The 23,049-nt window shown below is 40.7% G+C and overlaps 1 protein-coding gene and 1 long non-coding RNA gene across 2 annotated transcripts in view; one reads left to right on the top strand and one right to left on the bottom strand.

Annotated features, from left to right (window-relative positions):
- Positions 1-429: 429 nt before the first annotated feature.
- LOC121886456 (thyroid hormone receptor alpha-B) overlaps positions 430-23,049 on the bottom strand; it is a 37,952-nt gene continuing 15,332 nt past the window's right edge. The window contains exons 3-8 of the mRNA XM_042396434.1: positions 21,881-21,981; positions 19,893-20,040; positions 19,255-19,460; positions 8,866-9,012; positions 6,169-6,427; positions 430-4,702 (exon numbers count right to left, since the gene is read on the bottom strand). Coding sequence (XP_042252368.1) covers positions 4,452-4,702; positions 6,169-6,427; positions 8,866-9,012; positions 19,255-19,460; positions 19,893-20,040; positions 21,881-21,981 — 1,112 coding nt within the window. The 3' untranslated portion in view covers positions 430-4,451. The remainder of the gene's footprint in view (positions 4,703-6,168; positions 6,428-8,865; positions 9,013-19,254; positions 19,461-19,892; positions 20,041-21,880; positions 21,982-23,049) is intronic.
- Positions 20,315-21,973, top strand: LOC121886463. Its single transcript, XR_006092743.1, has 3 exons — positions 20,315-20,757; positions 21,392-21,589; positions 21,888-21,973. It is a non-coding gene; the product is annotated as an uncharacterized LOC121886463 (long non-coding RNA).

Genomic DNA, 23,049 nt, shown 5'->3' with positions numbered 1-23,049 from the left:
TTGTGTTTCAGTTTCTTTTTTTGTATTTTCAGTTTCTGTTGCATTATTTTTCCTGTTTGTGTTTTTCTTTTCTCCAAAGTTGTATTTTTCATAAAAAAAGAAACAAAATATAAAAAAGAAATTCCTGTTTTGTTGGTTGTAAATTCCTCCTGATAAAAGGGGACGGACAACTGGACAGACACACAGACAAACAGATCAGTTGGCTTATCAACACAAACTATAGATGTGAAAAAGAAGGGAAATATTTTCTATGTTACACTGCACGCATGGTCAAAAAGTGACTACAGCTGTTTTTTTTTCCTCTTTTACACAGAGCAGTTTAAGCATCAAAAAACAAACAGAAAAATAAGAAAACAATGATAAAATGAAAAAAAAAAAAAAATCTCCAATAATTTTGTTCAGGAGTCTTTTTTTTTTTAAAGTCATCTCTTTTCATTTTGTTTTATGGATTTATAATCATTTCATATATCTTTTTTTTTTTCTTAATCTAAATCAGACTCAGAAGGTAAAGCAGCATTATAACCCTTACTGTCACACACACATACCCAGTCAGCTCACGAGAACAAAAGACATCAATAAGGTTTTTTTTCTCTTTTTCAGTTCTTTTGCAAAGATGTGTTGGAATTCCAAACCTGCATCTCTGGAATAAGGGATCTCTCTGATCCTCACCATATGAAAGTTGGATGTTATCCTTTTGGAAGGAGCTGAGGGGGGGACATTTGGGGTTGTCAGCTGGCATGGGAACGGGGGTTCATGTGTGGTTGTTTTTGGAACCGAAGGGGAGACTGTACGTATTCCTACATTGCCGTCTCCCCTTCTTCCGAGTGTTCGTTAACATCGTCTCTACAACCAGCCACATCACCCTCTCACGCCCATGTCAATGATGGCAAATGAGGGTTAAAGCCCTCAGCTTTTTTTGTTTCCTGTCCCGCGCTTTCTTCTTCTCTCGCATCCTCACATTCTCGCGCTCAAGTCTGTTGTTCCCGTCGCTGCTGCTTCTGCCGTTCACATTCATTCGGTGGCGCCACTCTAAAAGGGCAGTTATGGCCAGCCTTGTCTCACAAGGGAGAGGCCTGGATCCTGTTTGGTGTCAATGATTCTGGGCCAAACTGGGGGTGACCCACTCAGCGGTGAGTGGGTAAAATAGCTAGGGTGCTTAAGGGAAGAGAAGAGGGGGGAGAGAGGATGATGATGGAGGGGAGGCTGTTTGGAGGAGGGCTCCGAATTTGAAATGTCACCGGGCTGACTCTACTATAAGAAGGATGAGAGGAAAATTAGTACTACAGGGAGAATGAGTAAGTGCTGCCCTCCTACGCAGGGACCTCTCTCCATCCGTGGTTGGGTAGGGTAAGGGGTGGTAGTAATGTGCTGTCGGTCTAATACTGACAATGGGACAGGTTTGGGACTGAGCCCACTGCGACTGCCAGGCTCTGTTACACAGAGCAGGTCAGCGTGCCCATTTGGGGGTATATTTAGTGGGGGGGAAACTAATATGTAATCCAACAAGGGGTGTTGGTTAAACTTTGATGAGTAAAGGGCTGAAGGGAGGACCGCTGCAGTAGTGCAAAAACTCCCACCAGCCTAGCTGAGTGGGGGTGTTATAATGGTGGTGGGGTGCAATTCAGTCTGAGCTAGGCTCCAGAAAGGGCATTGTCATGAGCTAGAAAGGGGTAGGGGCAGGGCGGGTAGTGGATCTCTAGAAGTGGTGATGTGCTTGTGGAAGGGGTTCTTCTGAGAGTCAGACCAGACTCCACCATTGTGCCCAAAGGTGGCGTTCCAGTTCCTCTCTCCTCCCAGCATTGCTCCAGATGTTTGAAGCAGTTAGGCCTGGCCATCCGTAACGATTAACCCATGATCCCTGCCACACGTTCCTCTGCTTAGGTACTTCTGAGGGGTACAGAATACCCATCCTGTACAAGTGCCCAGTATGAACTACTGCTTGGCATTGGATATAAAATAGATTTTCTTAATCTCTTTTTTTCCATTCATTCTCTTCTTATAAGAGTGGTAAACCCAGTTAGATTTGGCTTGGCCCCAGAATTGGAATGAACAGAGTGGGCTTTTATAATCAGATCAACATTCTTGAATGTTTGTTTGGCTGGTACACCACAATATCTGCCATGGATAGTTACTGTGTGATACTACTATGATAGTGGTGAGCATTGGTGGGCAAAGTGCATAAGACTAAAAGAGCTTTTGAGTTGCCACCGATAAGGCTTCATTTCAGTTGATAACATTCCAACTTTTTATGTCAAATGCACTGTCCATGCATGAAAGAAAACTTATTTCAATTAGTTTTTTTTATAAAAATCCAATGGCAGCCATCATAAGTACAGTGTAAGATCGCCATGACGCAGAAGGAAACTGCCCTTTCTATGCATGCTAATTCAACGGGCGTGGCCACCACGGGTTTTCAGTTACTGTTATCTATCCTCTTGCTGCTTGCTCAGATGGGTGTCAGCTGGGCTGGACATCCACACTGTCCTTCGTCTCTTCTATGAGTCGGTTTCTGTTTTGACAGAAACAGGTAAATCCAAATTTCAAAAGATGACACTTGGTCCCATATAACAAAAAGAGATAACCCGAATGTAATGGGTGCCATTCCCTGGAGTCGGTAAAACCTTCTCATGGGGATGGCTGGCCCTCCTGTCTTCAGTGGTATTTCATTTCAACCAAGTGATAGCACTGAGGGTGTGTGTGTGTGTTATGCTGTGAGTGTTTTTGTCTTTCCATGACTACAAGTGTGCATCTACACATAAATTATGCACATTTGTGTGTTAATCTACACATGCGCCAACTTGAATGGTGTATGTCTGTGTGTAGGCTGTGGGCAGCTGCCCTATGTCCACAGAGGTGAGGTAGTGCCTGACACCACAGGGGCAGTATTGCTGCCTCAGCCTGGGGGTGTGTCCACTTTGAGGTAAATGGTAGCCTTCTTGGCATTTGCCTGCTCTCAGTGATGCCCATGGTAAAAAAAAGGCAAATGTGTATGGAATCCTGGAGGGCCTACACTGAGCTGAGTCTGTGAGGAGAGGACTCTGTACAAACCCTGCAGGTTAGGGCTGTATATCAACACTGCCATGCAGTGCATACAGTAAAATGAGGCATTCATGTTACTCTGAGGTGATGTGTGTGTTTTCATGTTTATATTTGTGTGTGTGAGACAGAAGGAGAGAGAGATAAAGAGATAGAGAGGAAGTGTGTGTATGTGTAAATGAGCTTCGCTGCCTTGCTGTGGCTGCTGCTATTCAAACCCTCCTTAGAGGCTGGGTGTGGGAGATTTACTTCTGACCCCTGCCTCTGAATCCAGCTATTAAATCTTACTTCCTCCCTCCTCTCTCCTTCCAAGTGTCCCCCCCTTCCTCCTCCCCTCTCTTCTTTCTTTCTTTCTTGGAGAGAGAAGGGCTTAATTGTCATTCATAAGACGGTAGGCTGCTGGCACAAGCAGCATGGACAATGACAAGGCAAGTCTGCTCATATGTGTCTTGTGTGTGTGTCTGTGTGTGTGTGTGTGTGTGCGTGTGTGTGTGCGCGCGCATTGTATGTCACAGGAGCCGGTCCAATGACAAAAATGAAGGTAGATATGGAGCCATGGTCTGCACGTTTTTCAAAGGTAGACAACACAATTTCATAAAAGTGGAGTAGCCTTGTATAAATATAGCACCGGTTTCACTGGGATCTAAGAAGAACAAGCTCCAAAAACAGCTGTAACGGCTCAGATTGAGTTGAGGAATTGATAATAAGTAGGTCTGGTAGCTCTGCTTCACTACAGCAATTATACACCAGAGTAATGCTAAAAGCATCTGCTGAAATTTCAATGTGCAGTGTCTGCTGATTGCGTGGCTGTGAGCAATAATGTGTCACTGTTGTCCATATTTTCTGAATTACTGCCTTAACACTTATTCAGAAATAATACTGAGAGGTGCTGGCCAGCATAGGAGCTGGAAATGTGGGCTTCAAAACAGGTGTGAATCTGTGACCGCTACAAAGAACCAGCGAGGGGAGGATGGACCCCTGCTAAGAGCGCTGCTCTGAGGAACTGAGGTGGAACAGGCTGTGGCTGTGTGTGTGTGTATGCGCATGTGCTGTGTGTGTCTGTGTACGTGTCTTGGCAAATGGCTACAACTCTTACTTAGATAAGACATCATGCTCAGACAGAAGGGCCCCCACACGGATTTTAAAACAGGGGTAAGTAAAAGGAGGAGAAAGAGGTGGAGGAGAGGGTGTTCAAAAACAAAATCCTCTGTTTGCTTGACTCCTGTTGCTGGTGTGTTGTTTCTGTTATTGTTGTTTCCAGTTTTTAAACCACATACTGTGAATACAATGTCGGAGAAACGCAGACTCCTGCCAAGAGGACTCTCCCTCCATCCTTCCCCCATAAACATGATGGCCCTTCCCATCTCCCAGTTTGCCCCAACTTCCTCTTCCCTTTGCGCGGTGGCAACTGTATTTCACACCTCCTGGTCCTCGAAGACCTCCAGGAAGAGCGGGGGGAAGAGTTCGTTGGGACACTCCACCTTCATGTGAAGGAAACGGCTGGCGTGGCACGCCCCGATCATCCGCAAGTCTGTCACCTTCATCAGGAGTTTCGGCCAGAAGTGGGGAATGTTGTGCTTGCGGTAGTTGATGTAGTGCTCAAACGCCAGCAGGTAGGTCTCCTGGCACTTCTCGATCTTGTCCACGCAGGTCAGGCCCGAGCGGTCTGTGGGAAGCAGAGGATTGGGAGAGTGAAGGTGAGTGGAGGATTGGGTGCGGATGGAAGTAAGTGGGAAGGCAGAGAGGAAGAGATAAGTGGGGAGATGCAGGGAGAGGAGGAGGGAGAGTAAGAGGGAGAAGATACGGAGAATGAGTGATGGACAGAAGGGGCGGGGGAGGTAGAAGAGGGGGGGGGAACATTTGCAAATGAGTGCATAGGCAATCATCAACTCAGTATAATTCTGACAACATGTCAACATTCTGGCAGGAAGATTTGACCATCAGTCAGCTCAGTGAACACTTCCATGTGCTATCACGGACAATTACTGGATATTCTGTATGTACCGTCATGCACTAGGGTCGATAGCATTTTCTCAATACAAAACAATTATAAAATCAACTTATTGGTCTGAATCCTTTATTAAATCTAAAATAATAATAATAATAATAAGAAGAATAAGAATAATAATTTAATACAGAACTAGACCTGAAAGATTCAACTGAGATCTGAGATCATTTTTTGTCAACTGAGAATTCAAAAACTATATTTCTGAGTGGTAAACCTAATTAGTGTTAGACAAGCCTTAAATGAAATCTGTGAAGCATAAAATTAAAAATTTCCTAACTCAAATACATATTAAATAATTGAAATGATAAAGAAAATATATATATATTTAATACTCTTCTTATGTTATGTCTTCTTGTCTTATTTCATACTTAATGCTCACATATTTAATTTAATTTTTTCTCTTACTTTTTAATAACCTGTATATACTTAAATATTATCACATTGTGTCTTTGCAAGAGGCCAAGATTATGGACCCTTTCTTTATTTGCATCCAAAACTGAGAACATATTATGTGACACGTGTTCTCAAACCAGAGAAGATCTCAGTCAGCAGCGAAAAAACTAAGCGTGAAAGCTTCTTTTCACATTTCACACTTTAGACTTCCTGCTTTAAGCATTAAAGGACCAGTGTGTAGGATTTAGTGGCATCTAGTGATGAGGATGCAGATTGCAACCAACGGAATACCCCTCCCCTCCCCCTTCCCCGACAAGCATGTAAACTAGCGAAAAACATGAAAGGCCCTCTCTAGAGCCAGTGTTTGGTTTGTCCGTTATGGGCTACTGTAGAAATATGGCGGTGCAACATGGCGGCCTCCGTGGAAGAGGACCCGCTCCCTATGTAAATATAAAGGGCTCATTCTAAGGTAACGAAAACAACAATTCTTATTTTCAGGTGATTATACACTAATTAAAACATATTTATGAATATTATATTCCATTTCTGCCAAGTCCGTTCAGCTAGATAGCTGTCACTGAATTGTGTCTGTAAGGACACAGACGACTAAAAATTTACATTATATTTACTTTGAATATCTTGACCCCCGATGTTACACAGTCCTGCAATATTCTCAAGTGTCAGAAAAAGGGTTGAACAACTAAGTCACGAGTTCTTGAGTCAACAACAACCTGAGCTCATGAGCAGCACGGCCTGCAGCAGCGCCACCTCTGTGTCGTCCAGGTTGAACTGCGCCAGGCTCTTGCCCAGATCGAAGATGGCGTCCGACACCACGCCCAGCCCGCCGTTCTTTAGCTGCTCACGCTTCACCGCCATCTCCCCGCTCAGCGTCAGTGTCTCGCTTTCGGGGTCGTAGCGCATAGCAGCTCGCAGTGACATGATCTCCATGCAGCAGCCCTTCAACAGGATGATCTGGTCTTCACAAGGCAGCTGGTGAGGAAAATTAATATATACTTTAGATAGAAATAAAACCTTAAAATCAAAGCATAAAGGAAAAAAAAACACTAATATTGGCATATTTTGTAACAGAATTTAAATACCAAAATATGTTGAAAGCAAAAAACACATTTAGTTTTAGCAGATTTAAGCTGCTTTAAATAGTCAATGTCAAAATGATAAACTATGCTGTGGTTCTTTGTAGTAAACAGGTAAAGAATATTTCTTCAATCTTGCCACTAATAAGTTGTGTGTAAGCTAAAATGAGATACTGTATGTCTTCAATCATAAGGGGGTGAACAAAACACACAGTAGCATAAAATAAAAATCCTCTAAAGAAAAATAAAGGTTAACCTCTGTGCGTATAGAAAGAGAGAGAAAAAAATTAAGCAGGAAATAAATATTCTTCATCCATTCACAAGTTAAATGTTTGCAGTGTTAGACTTCATTTTGCTTGAGTCTTTGTCTGGGAATCACAAAAACTGGTTCACTGAGGGCTGGAAAAACAAGGGAGGACCCTTATTTTCCGTGGCCTCGGTCCACCATATTGTAAACATTATACATGTGCACTGATGCATGCTCAGCCATGATGTAGATGGAAACGTAGAAGTTCCAAACTTACCCACAAAAAAAAGTTGTTTTTAAGGAACTTGCATATAATAATGTAATGTTTCCCAATTCTTACATACAGCATTTATAAATTTAGATTCTGAACCGGCTCTCGACACCCAACTTTATAAGATAATTCAAGTTTAATACACCACGTCTGATCGCAAGACTGCTCCTGTTAACTGCCTCGTCTGACTTTATTTTAGACGTGTCGCCATATTCCCAGATCTAGACCATTAACTTAGTGAATACCCGAGTCGTAATAAACCGGAATCAATCCTTTCATAGGAATTCAGTAAAGACAAATGATGAGAGTAATCAGAGGAGGCTCAGCTGGGAAGGAATAAAAGTGAGCAAGTAAAGGCACGGATGTGGTGGAGAGGAAGGGACGGGAGGGAGAGAAACATGAAGATGGGTTGAAAAGAGGCAGACTATTTTTTTTTTTTTCACTGATGAACAAAGATTATGACTAATACACCCTGATTTACATGGATATTAGAATCTCTGGGTTGAAACTCATTTGATTAAATCTACAGACTCTGGTGTGCTGAATTAAATCTCACCTTAATGTAAGCTTGTTTCTTATTTCACTCTCGACTGCTGAGTAGATTAATTGGCATTCATTGGCTTGATTTGTCTTGTAAATTTGTACCTGGAGGGCACGCTTAAAGTAAACGCTTATAATGCATTTACTGCTGCATCAATTTGTGCAAAAGCAATAGACTAATTTTTAGCTGCTCGACGAGTGCCGGCTTTGTTTCTGTGCATTCTTATCAGTAATTCACCGCAGCCGGCGTGAGCAGATCTCATGTAGGTTGAACAGGTTTTCTCCCTCCGCATCTTTCATCAGATTAAAAAGGCTCTTTTCATCATCTAATTTAATATATTGTGAGTTAAAGATAACATATTGAACATGACTAATTATCTGCTTCAGTGCTTAGAATATTAAAACCTTGAAACCTCAACTGTTGTGTTTCTTTGCCTCTAAAATTAATAGAATAAAATGAGGAATTTATTCTAGTTTACACACTTGTTTGAATACTAGTATCCATCATAATTGTAACATTTGTAGGATAATAGTAGCATTATTTCACAAGGTGATTGAATTCTACTTTAAAACATGCTGATTTAAAAAAGTGACACCCTGTACTTACAAAAGTATGTGATTTATATTCTCAAAATGGATTGTGATTTTATTCTTTTCATTACGCCCCAGACTCCCACTCACGTAGCTTCTCTTTGTTACACACACACACGCACACACACACATGCACGCACACAGTAACGCAGCTACCCTGATAATTATCCAATCACACAAGGTCTCATTACAAGCAGCAGAGACAAGAAACATGATTATACGTTGCTAATTAAGACGGGAACAGAAGTCTTTCTCTGACTGTCTTTTAGCACAAAAGGCTGCTGCTGGATATATTTTCCGAGGCGTACATACATCTTGAGCACGATAGCAATATGGAAATGATCAGCATAATGAACTGTGCATTGGATTATTCTGGTAAAATTGAATTATTTAGAAAATCTGATGTGTGTGAAATTGTGAAACCTGTATTTTTCTACAGTATACCAGTAAGTTGTAGATATTGGTTACACCTCTTGTACCACATGTTCTTGTGGTATTTCTCAAAAAACAGAAGAACTGTTAATTTCATGAGAAAAATCGACCCCCTAAATCTCACATTTCCTCAACAAACAGGCGCTTACAGCCAGCCAGAAGCCTGGCTATGTCTGGTATGTGTTATATCTTTCTCTCTGTCAGACTCCCACACACAGCGCTTTGCTCCACCAGACCATTAACCACCACTCACCTCAGAGAACATGGGCAGTTTTTTGGCAAAGTCAACGACACGGGTGATGGCAGGAGTGATGATCTTCGTGAATTCGCTGAAGGCCTCCAGGTCCACCTTGTCTCCGTCCGACGTCGGGGCAACCGGGGACTGGCCGATTTTGTCTGGCTAAATGGAAAAAAAAGAAAAACGTGGGAGGATGATTAGATTATAGTGATGAATAACACCAAAGATGAGCAAATGGTGGTAGAAAAGTGCAAGAACCTACTAACAAGTATTGTCTGCGTAACCAAAGCTTATTTCCTCTGTGCCTCTATTGTTGTCTGGCTGCAAAGGGGGACATGTTCCTTCACTGTGATAAACATAGGCACTGCAGTTTATTTTAAATCAATCCCACATACACTGAGCTGGTGCTGTAAACACTCACTAGATCACAAAATGTGTATTAATCCGCGGCTGAAAATAGTCCCCAACAAATGCACTCTTTACTCCTGTTTGAGTAACTTTAGCTGAAAACTACAATGCCCAGCTGTTTTAGGAAATTACTGAGCCTTAACAAAAAAGAAAAAGTTTGGGTATATTGTAGGGAAGTCAAGTATTGGAAGAGAAGGAATAATAAATTGCTGGTTTTGGTCCAGTCTTATCGTTTAAATGGAACTTGAAAGTAAATTTAACATAATAGAGAAGGAGAGGAGTGCAGAAGGCAAGAAACAGACAAGAAACTGCACTAGAACACAATAGAGCGCATTATAACAAGCTACAGTTGAGAGTATGAGTGTGTTCCTAGAGATGAGGAGCATAAAAGAATAAAATAACATTATAGAAGAATTGATAAGAGTGTTATGGGGCTTCGAGGGAAATAAAGTGTAGGAAACAACGCAGCTTTGAACGGTTTTATAACCTTTTTCTCCTTTCTACAAAGTGCTCTCTTGCCTTAGGAGACAAATTAAATCCAATTTATCAGATAAGGACAGCAGATAGTGCTCTGTGAAAGGAATGGGGCATGTCACCAGACAGATAGCGATTACTTAAGAGGTCCACAGTGGGGAACTGCAGATCATTAATACATATGTTTACAAAGTTGTGTGAATTCAGGCCGTGACTATGAAAAATATTGTTTTATGCTCCGGTGAATAAAGCGAGTGTCAAGGCCGTAGTCATTTATTCAAGCTGGACTTCTACAATAAATGGGATGAGATAAAAGTATAAGAATAATCACCTCACACAGGCAATCATCCGTCATAATCCAGACGTAGAGGGGCTGCGTAAATCAGCGCTGCATAAATCAGTATGAACTTATTCAGTCCCCTAAGAGCTGAGCAACAGGCTCGAGCGGTATCAAGGTATTACGGTAAACCAAGGTATTTAGAAAAGTATGATTCTTAATACCATCAAAAACACAGACGCTCCTCTTTCTATTAAACTGATACGGAGATGCTGTATTGATGTGATTGAGTTAGGTCTCTACTGGTGGCAGCTGTGCGGAGAAAGATGGCGACTGCGAGCGGTAGGGATAACGTTGCAAAAAAGAAAGATGCCTCTGCCCCTGTTTGGGAGTATTTTGGGTTTAGTCCCTTACTAGCCACTTGATTTTATTCCCACAAATCGGTATCTGCCGCGGCAACAAGTGTCATCAGGTCCTCCAGCAAGAATCTATGAAAGAAAGGCGCTTATTTCCTGTCTATTCATTATTCCGTGGGTCATTACATTAATCAATACTTATCTAAATAGGCTAATTACATGTTACACACACAGCATTGTAAGCTAGACAATGTCATACATGCTACAATGACTTCTATCAGCAGCAGCTCAGCTTTTACGTTTTTTATTTTTTAAACACAAATACAGTTGGTGAAATGTCAAAAAGGTATAAAAAAAAATAGATAACACCCAAGTCTACTGAGCACTTATGGAAAATTTTAATATCTGGAATAATAACTTTGATGGACTGCAACTCTCGGCATGCGAGAGCCAAAACAAATCATTGGTTTCACTGGTGGAAGTCATTTTTCATTTCAGTGTTGATAAAAAAAAAATCTCAACACAGAGAGAGCAGCTGAATGAATGCGAGCCACAGTCTCAAGTAGAAAAGCTTAGAAACGAACCACAATGCAAAGCCGGCGCAGGTTCAGCCGCATGTCACGAGTGACGACTGACAGAGATGACAGAAATGAATACAGTCTCTTTATCTCAAATTGTTTAACAGGTTGCTTTAAACAGTGTTGGAGAAACATATTTTCTCATCTCTAGTCACAATCTAGCTAAGAAATTTTCATTTCATTTGTGCGGGTGTCGAGATAGCCTCGACCCCAATACAATGAAAGTATATATAAGAGATAGGGACATGACACCCATCTGTAGGAGGGCTTTTGTGAAAATAAGAGATTAAAACGGTGAGAAATAAGGTATTAAACAGTGAGGTAACAAGAAGGTAAATTGAGTGCATCAAGATACAATAAAACACACATTTAGTAGCAACATGGCTATAAAAAACTAGACATGAGACATCCACAGACCATTTCATACACAAACAAATGTGTGTGTTTATGTTTGTTTTATTATACTGCTGTTTGTGAGGGGCTTCTCATGTGCTTCCTTATGTACTAATGTGATTTCCATGCAACTGTTATTGTTTACTTATTAACCGAATGGCCATCTGGATGGCACCGAGGGAAAACACTTGCCTACCCCTGCAGAGCTGGCGAGGGTTATACTATGTCTTTGCTGTTGTACAGTACACTCCTGCTTGTTGTTCAGGGAGCCTGAACGTTGTGGGGAGATAGTATCGACCTCTCAATCGGCGTTGAGCTCTTCTAAAGAAATTGGTAAAAAAGAAGCTTGCAATGTGTGTCAGAAGAGGCACAACATATCTGGACTTCAGCACCAACCACAGCACTGGCAATATTTACTGGCAATTGGCGATCTCTAAATCAAGAGGATAAAGGGGGAAAATAACTTTTTTTTTTTGTACTGCAGTCTCAACAGTTATATGATGTATTTCAACTGTTTACCTTTTATGTGATGGATTAGTTCTGAAAAGTTTGTTGCAGCAACGCTGGAGAAGAGAAATGGGGTCCATATGTTTTGATCCGGATGATCAAAACGGATGGTTTCGCCAGTGCGCTATGAATTATTATTTTATTAAAATGAATTATACATGAGTAAAGTTAATTGTATTAAGTTACTTTTGAGGGAAAAATATTGTGCAGTCATGGGGAAACTGTCTCGTAGAGTAAGTCTATAAACTCGAGATGCAAAGAAAGTATTTTTACTGTCTCATAATATAAAATCAAATAAAAAATGATATAACAGGGGAGATTGATACAGTTATTGATCCAATACCAGTGGCTATTTTGCAAGGTGCTAATATGTCTGACTTCCAAACTCACTTTTAGTGCAAAAACTCATCACACACTTTTCTTCAATCACAATAAAATACACAGTAGACACCTAAACCTGATTGATATAAATATTTGGTAATATAATGTTCAAACAGACTGATGTTTTTGACCTCTGTGTCCACCAAGTACCGAATCACAGTTGCTTCTGTGATTTCCGATTGCTGAAGCTTTTTTGTACCGATTCGAGTGGCTGAACAGAAGATTTCAAGCCAGCAGGTTGAGCGGTCCTGTTTGGGTGATGTTGTTGCTGGGACAACAGCGAATGACTGTGGATAAATTTCAGAAGTTGCAATTGAAAATTTTGAAGATTTGTATGATTTAAAAGGCTCCTTCACTTGGCCAGGAAAACTTAATAAAAGACTTGGAGCGTGAAAAGTGCGGATTGACGTTTACTCCCACGATACAGGGAACAAGGGTACAGTTACATAGCATCCTGCAACCATTTTCGCAGTCATACTTGATTATTTTTACAATTGTGTGAATTTTAGTTCTATTAAATGTTCCACAGCAGCAGTAGCATAAATATGTACTAACACATGCATGCACACACAACACACTCAGTGTCATATCAACCACGTACAGTACGCTTCAGAGGATTGTTGCGTCACAGACAGGCTAATCACAAAGAATTTGAATGCATTTTTATACATAACAAACTATCGGGAATACTTCCAGACAGATGTGTAGACATGCTCGTACACACACACACACACACACACACACACACAGCCGTATGAACAGAATCTGTGCTCGTAAAAGATGTTTCCAGATGCCTGACCACAGACTGTGAGAGAGAGAACACTATGTAACTGTAACTCAGACCAGTGTGTGTGTGTGTGTGCCTGCAGATCTAGAGGCTTAGTTGCTTTAAGCCAAACTATACAACAGTGGGAAAGACAAATGAGCGAAGCAGGTTTCAACGCTGTGTGGTTGTTTGGTCTTAGCAGCTGTGAAAAATCTAAACCTTCGGGCTCTTTAGTGCCAGGAGACCATTAGCTAAGTGCCATGACGATCCTTAAAACCGAAGCCGGCCAGGTGCATTCATTCATGATCACACTTTAAAGTGGACACTTTCAGAACGTGGCAGTGAATTGAATCAAATGTCCTGCCCACATCTAACAGTGGACCCAAGCGATGAAGTACGGGAGATGTTTGCGACATGAATGTTAATTCTGAAATATCTACGGGAGATGTGTAATGATTTACAGTCTGTATGGATCCAAATCCTTATCATCCTTTCCACATTTGCAGTGCATTGGTGATCCCATGCCTTAAGGAATTTAGGCTGTAAAATGGTTTCCTAAAGGGTTATTACATCTTATGAATTCAACAGATGATATCATGGATGTATTAGGATCAAAGTGCAGGTGAAGGTTTCTGTTATATAAACCCTCTCACCCTAGATATTTAATAAGGACTGCATATATATCCGTGCACATCTTCTTAGTAGACATGGACCACTAGTAGTCTTTTATTTTCATCACAAAGTCATTCACTCATCAATTTAGAGTCTGCTAACAGCATTTATTCATACTATATTTACACTGGCAGTTCCACCTACTGAATATAACGACTTCAGTGCACTTTATCTGTATTTTCTTCTTCCTCTTACCAAACGATCCCAGTCTTTGGCTTGACCTGGTGTAGAGCTGACTGTAATCAGCGCGTCATTCAACAAAGTCATTCCTGAGTGAGTAGTCATCATTTCAGAGAGAAAAAGTACAGCGCATGACGAGCGGTGTCATTGCGGCCCTTTTTATAGCTGCCGTCCCCACAGGGCTCAGTGGGCTCATCCTGGTTGGCATTGCATGTAAATTTAGATATTCAGAGTTCAGTGGCTACAGCCTCCAGAGCCCCATTAGAGGGTGAAGCCTGTGTGAAATAGAACTGTTTATCCTTTTACATGAACCAAGCTCTGGCCTAAGATAAGCTCTTCTTCACAGTTTGCAAGCCCTGCTCTTGAGATGGGCTCGCTCCATCTTTACAGGGTTGATAAAAAAATATGTTTCTTGAACACGAAACCTAAACCTAATCTTAACCGTCGACCTACTCGCTGTAGCTCTCGATGCTAAACCTAAATCTTGATCACAAAATGATCTCAAAAACTAAAAACATAATCCGGCTTTAAATTGCTCTTTTCTCCAGAAAGAAAATTCTTACCTTCTTCTCTACTTGAAGCTTCACACCTCCTCACCTAATCCCCACATGGCCCCCTTCCCACCAAACCCGGCCACTTCCTCCTAGTTGCTTAGCAACTCCCTCCACAATACCTGCCATTACACCATGAGCACTTTCAACCCCTCTCCAGATGAACCCCCCATCATTTTTCCAATCTAACACCCACCTACACCACACAGGACGCTAATGTAGATTATTTTTAAATAAAGGGAAAGTAAGGGTAGACACTGAGGGACAATGAGAGAAGAAACAAATGAAGAAATGAAGACGAGAAAGAGATAAAAGCCAAAATAGAGCATTGAGGTGTGAATGAAAACTATGAGGGGAATTAGGTCTGGTTAAGAGCCCAGAGGGATTAGAATGAAAAAAAACCCTCCAAATACTGGAGAGAACTGAGAGACATTGAGAAATGAAGACGAAGGCAGAGAGAAACAGAAACAGTGAGAAGGGAATATGGAGATAAAGTCATAAAGAGCCACACTGACAGTAATATGAGGAAAGAGCCTCAGCTTTCTGGCACCCAGATAAAATGAAACCCTATCATTCATAGCATTAGTATGAATGTTTGTGTGAGGACATAGTCGATACGGTTCTGTTGTTACGTTAGGATGAGGCAAAAAGCAGAGAAATTAAAGCAGTAATACTAAAGCAGCACTGCTAAGTTTACAATGTGAATTAACCCTGTGCCATGTGTCTATAGATTCAGGATTTTCAGTGAGGGAGAAGGACTAATATGTGCTTTAAAGAATTTTTGATGAGGTAACTACACTTTTTTGTCACAAAACGATATCAGACACAAATTATTATTCAAGGAAGGGGAAAAAAAGAGTATTTTTAAACAGGAAATTTTGAAGTCTTACAATAAAGAAAGTTCATGCGACGTGAATTTATTTTATCGCTTTTGCACAGTGTCATTAACAGTATTGTTACGACTGTGGTGGTAATTTTTGTTAAAATGTGTTTGATTTCATCAGACTGGATGTATATAGGTGTCAGGTGTGGGTGTACATTTATGTAAATAGGTATGTATAGGGACAAGGAGGTGATTGGTGGATCAGTTTCCAGCTCCAGCAGGTGATTGGCTGCTTCAAGAGGAACGTCTGCTTTATAAAGAGCCACTTCGCCGCTGCACAGGGGCATCTCCCATCTCCCTCATCCAATTACGTGTGCACAGGCTCGTAAACTGAATGAAGCTGTGGATTTTTGTCTGAGTCATTTATGGCTACATTAGATGAGAGTGAGCTCTTCCGTTCAGTTTCCCCCCACTATTGAGATTGAGAAAGTGTCAAAATGTGCAAATGGGTCTGAAATGTTGGCAAAATCTCAGCAAAATGACCTGTCCTTAACTCCGTGTCTGTCCTCTGCCACATAGCCACCGAGGGAAACCAACAATCTGCTCTGATTCCAGTGAGCTGAATGTTGTCAACCAGGTGGTAATGCCAAAGGAATACCAACCACAGGTACTTAGTCTCGCACATGACTCCTCAGCTGGACACCTTGGTGTTAAAAAAAAAACCTACCACTGTGTGTTGCATAATTTCTTTTGGCCCAGAGATTTAAAAAAAAACGATGTAGCGAAGTACTGCCACTCCTGTGGGTGTTAGAAACTCCTCAGGAATCCTTAGGCTTCAGTCCCTGTGATCTAGTGTTCGGCCATACGTGCGCAAGAAAAATGGTTGTCAGAGTCACCCAATGTTGAGCATAATGTGTTAGTACTTTCCGTGAGTGTCTCCAGAATCTGGCAAAGGCTCAGAACAAAATGAAACGTCATTACGACAAAAAGCAGGTGAAAAAGTCCTGGTGCTGCTTCCGTCACCGGGATCCAGCCTCCGATGTCGATTTCCATGTCCATACGCGGTGGAACGAAAAAGCAGTGGCACAGATTATGTTGTTAAAACCCAAGATTGTAAAAGAAAATCCAGAGTTTGTCCTGTCAATATGCTTAAACACTACTTTTTCAGAGAGAGTCAGCCACCTCCTGCTGCGCTGGTGGTATCTGTGTGTGCAGTATCATCCCTCTGATGATGGGTTAACAGAAAGTAGTGGTTTGATGCCAGTCGCTCGCTTGAGAAATTCAGAAGTACTGAGTTATTTGGAGTCTTTCTTGGCTCATCTATCCGATTCTGCTCGTGCAGATATTCATTTGATTGAGGATAACTGAACCAGCCTTTGATCCTCCTGTCGGTATGTCCGCAGAGAATCATGAAGAATTCAAGGCGTATTCCAGTTTATTCTTGTAGTTTTGGCCATTTTATATGAGTCAATAACATTGTACTCACCAAGTTAATTGCTAAGATCTGGGAATGCCTAGACAATGCTATAAAGAGGCCATGTGGGACAAGAAACACAACCAGTCAGAGGATCAGACAGGTTGCAAACAAACCCCTACTTAAGCCAAATTTATTCTCATGAGACAACAAAAGGCGAACAATAAAACTTCCCCTGGGAAACATCTGTACTTGCCATAGTTGTGAACACACACAGAGTTTTCCTGTGGAATGAGGGGATTATTACATAATTCATTCATTATTTATTTGTTCCGCTCGTGGCAGTTCCAGAAAAGAGAAAAAAAAAGCGATTCACGATCAAAACACAACTCAATTTACACATTCAATGACCGGAAAGGAGCAGGGAGAAGAAAAAAAATGTTGTTTCGCCGGCCTCTTACTCCAAACTTAAATAAACAACAGGAATAGATGGTCTGGCAATTACAGCAACTTAACAACCAATACTTACTGTAACATGAGAAAAACGAATCAAAATCCATACACAATAATTCACCATCAACTAAGGAAACCCATTAACTTCGTATAGTCTCATTACCCTAACCCTCTGAATTAAAAACAAACAACTTTTACAAACTTAATGGTAATAATCTGCTTTTTGCCCTCTACATACCTAAAAATGTCTGTAACTCAACTAAACCTTTAAATTTCATTGGTCTTGACTTAATTAGCAGTCTACTGGTGTGTTTTCTTGAATCCACTTCATGAATAATTCTTACTGCTCTTTTCTGTAATATAAACAATGGCTTTATGTTGCTCACGTACGTGTTGCCTCGCACTTCCACACAGTAATTAAAATATGGCAACATAAGTGAACAGTACAGAATTCGCATTGCCTTGTAATCTAACACATACTTTGCTTTGTTCAAAACAGAATTATTCTTAAGACACCTTTGTTTTTACATGTGCTTTATGAGATTTCCATGTCTGTTTGCCATTATTACACCCAAAAACCTAAATTCGAATACTCTTTCAATATAAACTCCATCTATAGACAGTTTTTGATTAGCAAAAACCATAAACTTAGTTTTGTTCAAAAGTAATGATCCCTTATTTTCATCAAACCATCTTTTAAGATTATCCATTTAATTTACAGTGCTGTCTGCTAAAGCTTTTAATTCATCTCCTGAACTATAAAAAACAGTGTCATCTGCAAACAAAACAAACTTCAATATCTTTGACACTTCACATATGTCATTGATATACAAAATAGTTTAGGCCCCAAAACGGAGCCTTGTGGGACTCCACATTCAATCTTCATACACTCAGATTCATTATCAGCAAACTGTACATATTATTGTCTGTTATCTAAATAGCTGCTTAACCAGTTTAGAACTACTCCTCTAACACTGTGTATGTAATTTAGAAATTAAGATGGTATGATCAATAGAATCAAATGCTTTTTTTAAAAATCAATAAATACCCTTATTGTGTATTTCTTACTTTCTATTATGCCTGACTTGATCTTTCTTTCCTGAAGTTGTTTTCTTATCATTAACTCAAATGTCCTTCTTTGCCCAGACGGCCTGAAGCACCTTTTGCCTCACGCTGTAGTTTTGGAGCTAATATTGACCTGTCTAACCAGTTTCTCCTGTATAAAGGTTTTCCATGAACTCAACTTTGTTATTTCCCTCACATTTTTCAGGCACAGCCTTCCGAAATCCACACATTTTGCCTCCAGTTGTCTCTGTAGGTGCACACTTATGGGTAAGCACTTTGGTCACACTGATTACATGGTCCTCATTTTCTGCCATTCTCTGCTGCATCTATTCTTATTTTCACTTTACTCGGATGCCTTCTCATAATTTATTTCCTTCTTCAATGCTCCACAGTTCTCGGCAGTTTCCATGCAGAATTCTCTGATTCCTTGCAATATTTCAGAGAGTCCCAAGATGCCTTCCACACCCTCATGAGGTTGATTTTCCTCTGTTTGTTTCTGTCTTTCTTTCTGCTTTGACATTTTTCTTTTCTTTTGCACTGTAAAAAAAAGCCTTGAAATAGCTGACAAAGCTTTTTGCTGTAATCTTAATTTTGTAATTCTTTCAAGATTCGGAAAATTGTTTGTAGCGTGTTGTATCTTGGTACGTGCTGACAGCCATCTTGACATTTCACTTTCAGTTTTACCTCCAAGAAAAGTGGTTTAGATAATTTGACTAAATTGTTCATTGGTTTACAAACTGAACACGGTTGTCTGATCTGACTTCATTGTAGCAATGTCTCATGTTTCCAGGTATCAGCAATTAGCTCAAAGGTTGTAATAGCTGTGGATTTGCTGCTTTGTTTTGTGTTTTTTTCTCCCATAGCTGAATTAATCTATCAATTAAGCAACTGTGAGAAACACATCAAGGTTGTTGAGCTGCTTGTATCAGAAATATATGAAACTAATTAAAGTGTTTTATTCAGGTGCTTTGCGTATCTCTAGGTATACGTGAGAGATGGTGCTATTATTGGCATTTTTGTTTTGCTGTTATAATAAATTAATGAATGTACATGGGTTTATACGCCTGTAATCACTTTGAGTATTTTTTTTTTTTTTGTCCTCTTACCAGGAATTTGCGTTTCTGTTTCCACTGGGCGCCCTGAGCATTGGTGTGTCGATGGGCTTCCGTCACCAGGCGGATCAGCTCCCACTCGGCCCCGGTGGGCTCTGGACGGTTCTGGAGGGATTTCACCATTTCCTCCTTTTTGCGTCGCTCCCTGTTTTCTTCAATCAGACGCCGTTTAGCAACCCGCTTTGAGTCGTCCAGCACCACTGGGAGGAGATAAAGATAAAGGCAGAGGAAGAGAGCGGAAAAGCGACATGGATGAGAAAGCAAAAAAATAAGTATGCAGTTAGTTTGGATTTTGCATAAAGTTTGCATGTCATCTCAAGTTGCAGCTTCTTTATACATTTTCTATAAGTTACAATATAAAGTCCCCACATTGTTTATCTCTCCTGCATTACTACAACATAATTACTTCTTCTTGACCTTGTCTAAGAGCATAACGATATGAAATGTGTCATTTCAAATTCATCAATAACTTTTCTTCAGTGTGATCCTCAAACATGAAAAGCAGCAATAAGCGAGACTTCATACCCCAGCTACTGCATGTCTGTGTGCATTCTTTTTGCATTTCTTTGCATGTCTTTTTGTTTGTGAGCTCATTTTGCCTGTGTGTACAAGTATATAATTGCAACACTCACAGTCCATGGCCATGCCCACTGCAATACACTTCTTGAAGCGGCAGAGCTGACACTGGTTGCGGGTGATCTTGTCGATGATGCAGCAGCCATCGTACTTACAGGAGTAGGCGGGGTGGAGGTTCTTTTGAATGGTCCTACGGAAGAAACCCTGCAGGCAGACAACAGGGGGAGAGGTGAATGGATGGGTATTACATACAGAGAGAAACAATCAAGTCAGATAGTCTAGAGAAAGAAGCAAATACAATGAGGGGAAAAGGACAAGATGAGAGAACAACAGAGAAAAAGATAACAGAGATTCCGGAATGGAATTTTTGAGTCACAGCTTATTGATGCTCACAGTGATGACGTCTACATGAATTATATATTATTATTATATAATATGACAATATTCTGAATTTGATACGGGTCATGTAAACAGCATATTCAGTTTGGATATTCTGAATTATTCGGAACGTAGCATTTTCCGATTAAGACATGTGATATGCCGATATTATTCAGGTTTTAGGAGCATTCTTTGGACATGCATACAGCGCATTCGGAATATGCGTCTCAATCGGGGTTTTTACCGCAGTATGGGACACACCGCCTCTTGTGGTGAGCTCTGTTTGTTGTAAACAAACCAACCGGCCAACAGTTTGCAAGGCTGGGATAGAGATGCACGACGGGCTGGTTGTGTAACGCACCCTTGCACAGTCAAAACGACATGCTGGAGCAGGAAGGCAAACGAAGAAGAGGAACGAGAGGAGAGTTCAGGGTGGGCTAAAAAAAACAGAGCGTGCCCTCTATTATCCTGAGTGACGGGGACGACTCGGTGTGATGCACCAAAAACACTCAGCAGTGCAGTAAACATCATGGAACAACCTAGGTACTGGATGTGCCTGTAACTATAACTATAGATTTATAATATCAGCCATATAAATATCACTTATAAATATCAGGTCAGCAGCTCACTAATGTTTTTCATCTTCTCTCTTGTGATTCCCATTCTCACTGGAGCAGCCATCTGCATAGCTTAGTAGGAATATTGTCTTTTTTCGGGAATAAGGGCAAAAACCGGAATATTTTGCATTGTAAATGTAGTCAGTGTGAATGACAGACAGGCAAAGTGACGTTTTGACAGTTGTTACTGCTGCTTCTTGCATGTGACAATTATAGGAAATAAAATGTTCAATCTAACATATGACCTAATTTGTTGTCTGCCTGACTTGCTACCAAGCCTGAGGCAATTTGTATAAATCTTAACATTCACATGTTGTAGTGTTGGAAGTCAATGGTGTAGGAGTAAATTGATCAAAATGTAGTGGGAAATGAATTTATATACATTAAATAAACCTCGATATTATAACAGCATTAGATTAAAGGTATTCTTTTGCTATATAATATAATATAATGTAATACAATATAATATAATAATAAACTTTATTTATACAACTTTATTTACGCCTATGAATGAACATAGACACATCTCTCTCTCTCTGTCTTTGTTTTTATTTTTTTAGAGGTGGCTCAATCAATCACACATCAACTACATCATCGCCCCACAAGCTTATTCACAAACCCTTCAGTGGCGCCTTAGATATCACGTCACTCATTAACAAACAACGACAGCAGGAACAGAAGGAGACTAATCGTACGGCAGACTGACAGCGAGGCAGACAGATGATACGAGGCTGAGAGCTGACGTGACAGACTGACAGGTTTCATACATATATATATATATATACATCAATACATCATCTTTGCCAGTGTGTTTATGAGCTCGGGCGTATGTGTGTGCACGCTTTGAAGTAAGTGACTGTTTGTGCATCACTGCGCGCCTGAGTATTTGTCAGTTATGCGACGTTTACGTGTAGAGAGGCAGTTGACTTCAAAGGCAGCGTATCAGGTTTTCTGGCAGATATTATGTGGGTTATGAACCTTGTGTATCTGAAACTTTGGTTTCGTGTGTGTGTGTGTGTGTGTGTGTGTGTGTGTGTGTGCAACTGTACCTTGCAGCCCTCGCAGGTAATGCAGCGGTAGTGGTAACCTGTGGCCTTGTCACCACACACCACACATGGCTCATCCTTCTCGAGGTAGCTGGGGATGTACCCTGAAACAGAAACAGAGGCAAACACAGTTAATAAGGTTATCACTTGTTTAAAATCATTTCCTCCTTTATTGATCTACCTCTATTAAAGATGGTGTAGACACACCTCCTGTGTCCATCGCACTATTATCCCATCACTCTCACCCTACAATTTATTCAGTTTTTCTGTTAGTGTGTTCACTCAGCTGTATTTTCTATTTCTATGAATCATTCTCGGTTTGTGCTTTCGGATTAATTGCGTCGATGTTCTCTAATTCCTTAATCTTTTGTTTGATGTACCTTTGTATGTGGAGTATGATATGATTATTCCAGTTAAAACTGCTTTTCCTGTTTCCCAAAGTAGTGCTGATGTTATTTCTGAAGGAATCATGTAATTATCAAAGTCAGGATCGTCGAGTAAGGATATATTAAATCGCCATCTACTGGATGGTTTGTGAAGATGGTTAGTAGTCCAGGTGAGAGAAACAGGAGCGTGGTCACTAATGATGATTGGATGATTTATGGAACTACTGAGTTATACTACTACTGAGAATAGCTCCACTGCACCCAGCCAACATAACCCTCCCAATACACCCCGACACATGATTTTTTACCACCGCCGTAGATTTGGAGATTCACAACAACTCTGGAAAAGCTTCAAACGAGCCATTTACGGATGTTATTCTGTGCAATAAACACACTGAGAGCTAGAATCATGAGCTTTCTCTTCTGCCTCACTTTCCAAATGATGAAAAATCACCCTCTAGTCTGTCTGCTGTGATATATGAATGTGTTTATTTTCTTGGCCCGGGGAGACACGCGATACAGTAGTAGTTATGGTCACGCCTGAACATAATCTTGACATAAACATACAGCAGTTGGACCCGGTTTCTCTACAGTTGTCTTGCAACAATCAATTACAAAAACTGTCCCACATTACCCTACTTCACCCTACACATCTATACATCACTGCAGCCAAGTGAGAAGGTAAACCACCGGAGGTCAGCAGAAACAAGATTTCCAGGGGGGGGGGTGTGTTTAGTTTCTACTTGAGCCAGACTTAAAGTTTGAATTATGATTGGATGAAACAAA

Source organism: Thunnus maccoyii, chromosome 20, assembly GCF_910596095.1.
Source record: "Thunnus maccoyii chromosome 20, fThuMac1.1, whole genome shotgun sequence".
In the NCBI taxonomy this organism is placed as follows: Eukaryota; Metazoa; Chordata; class Actinopteri; order Scombriformes; family Scombridae; genus Thunnus; species Thunnus maccoyii.
This window is presented reverse-complemented; position numbering and strand designations above follow the sequence as displayed.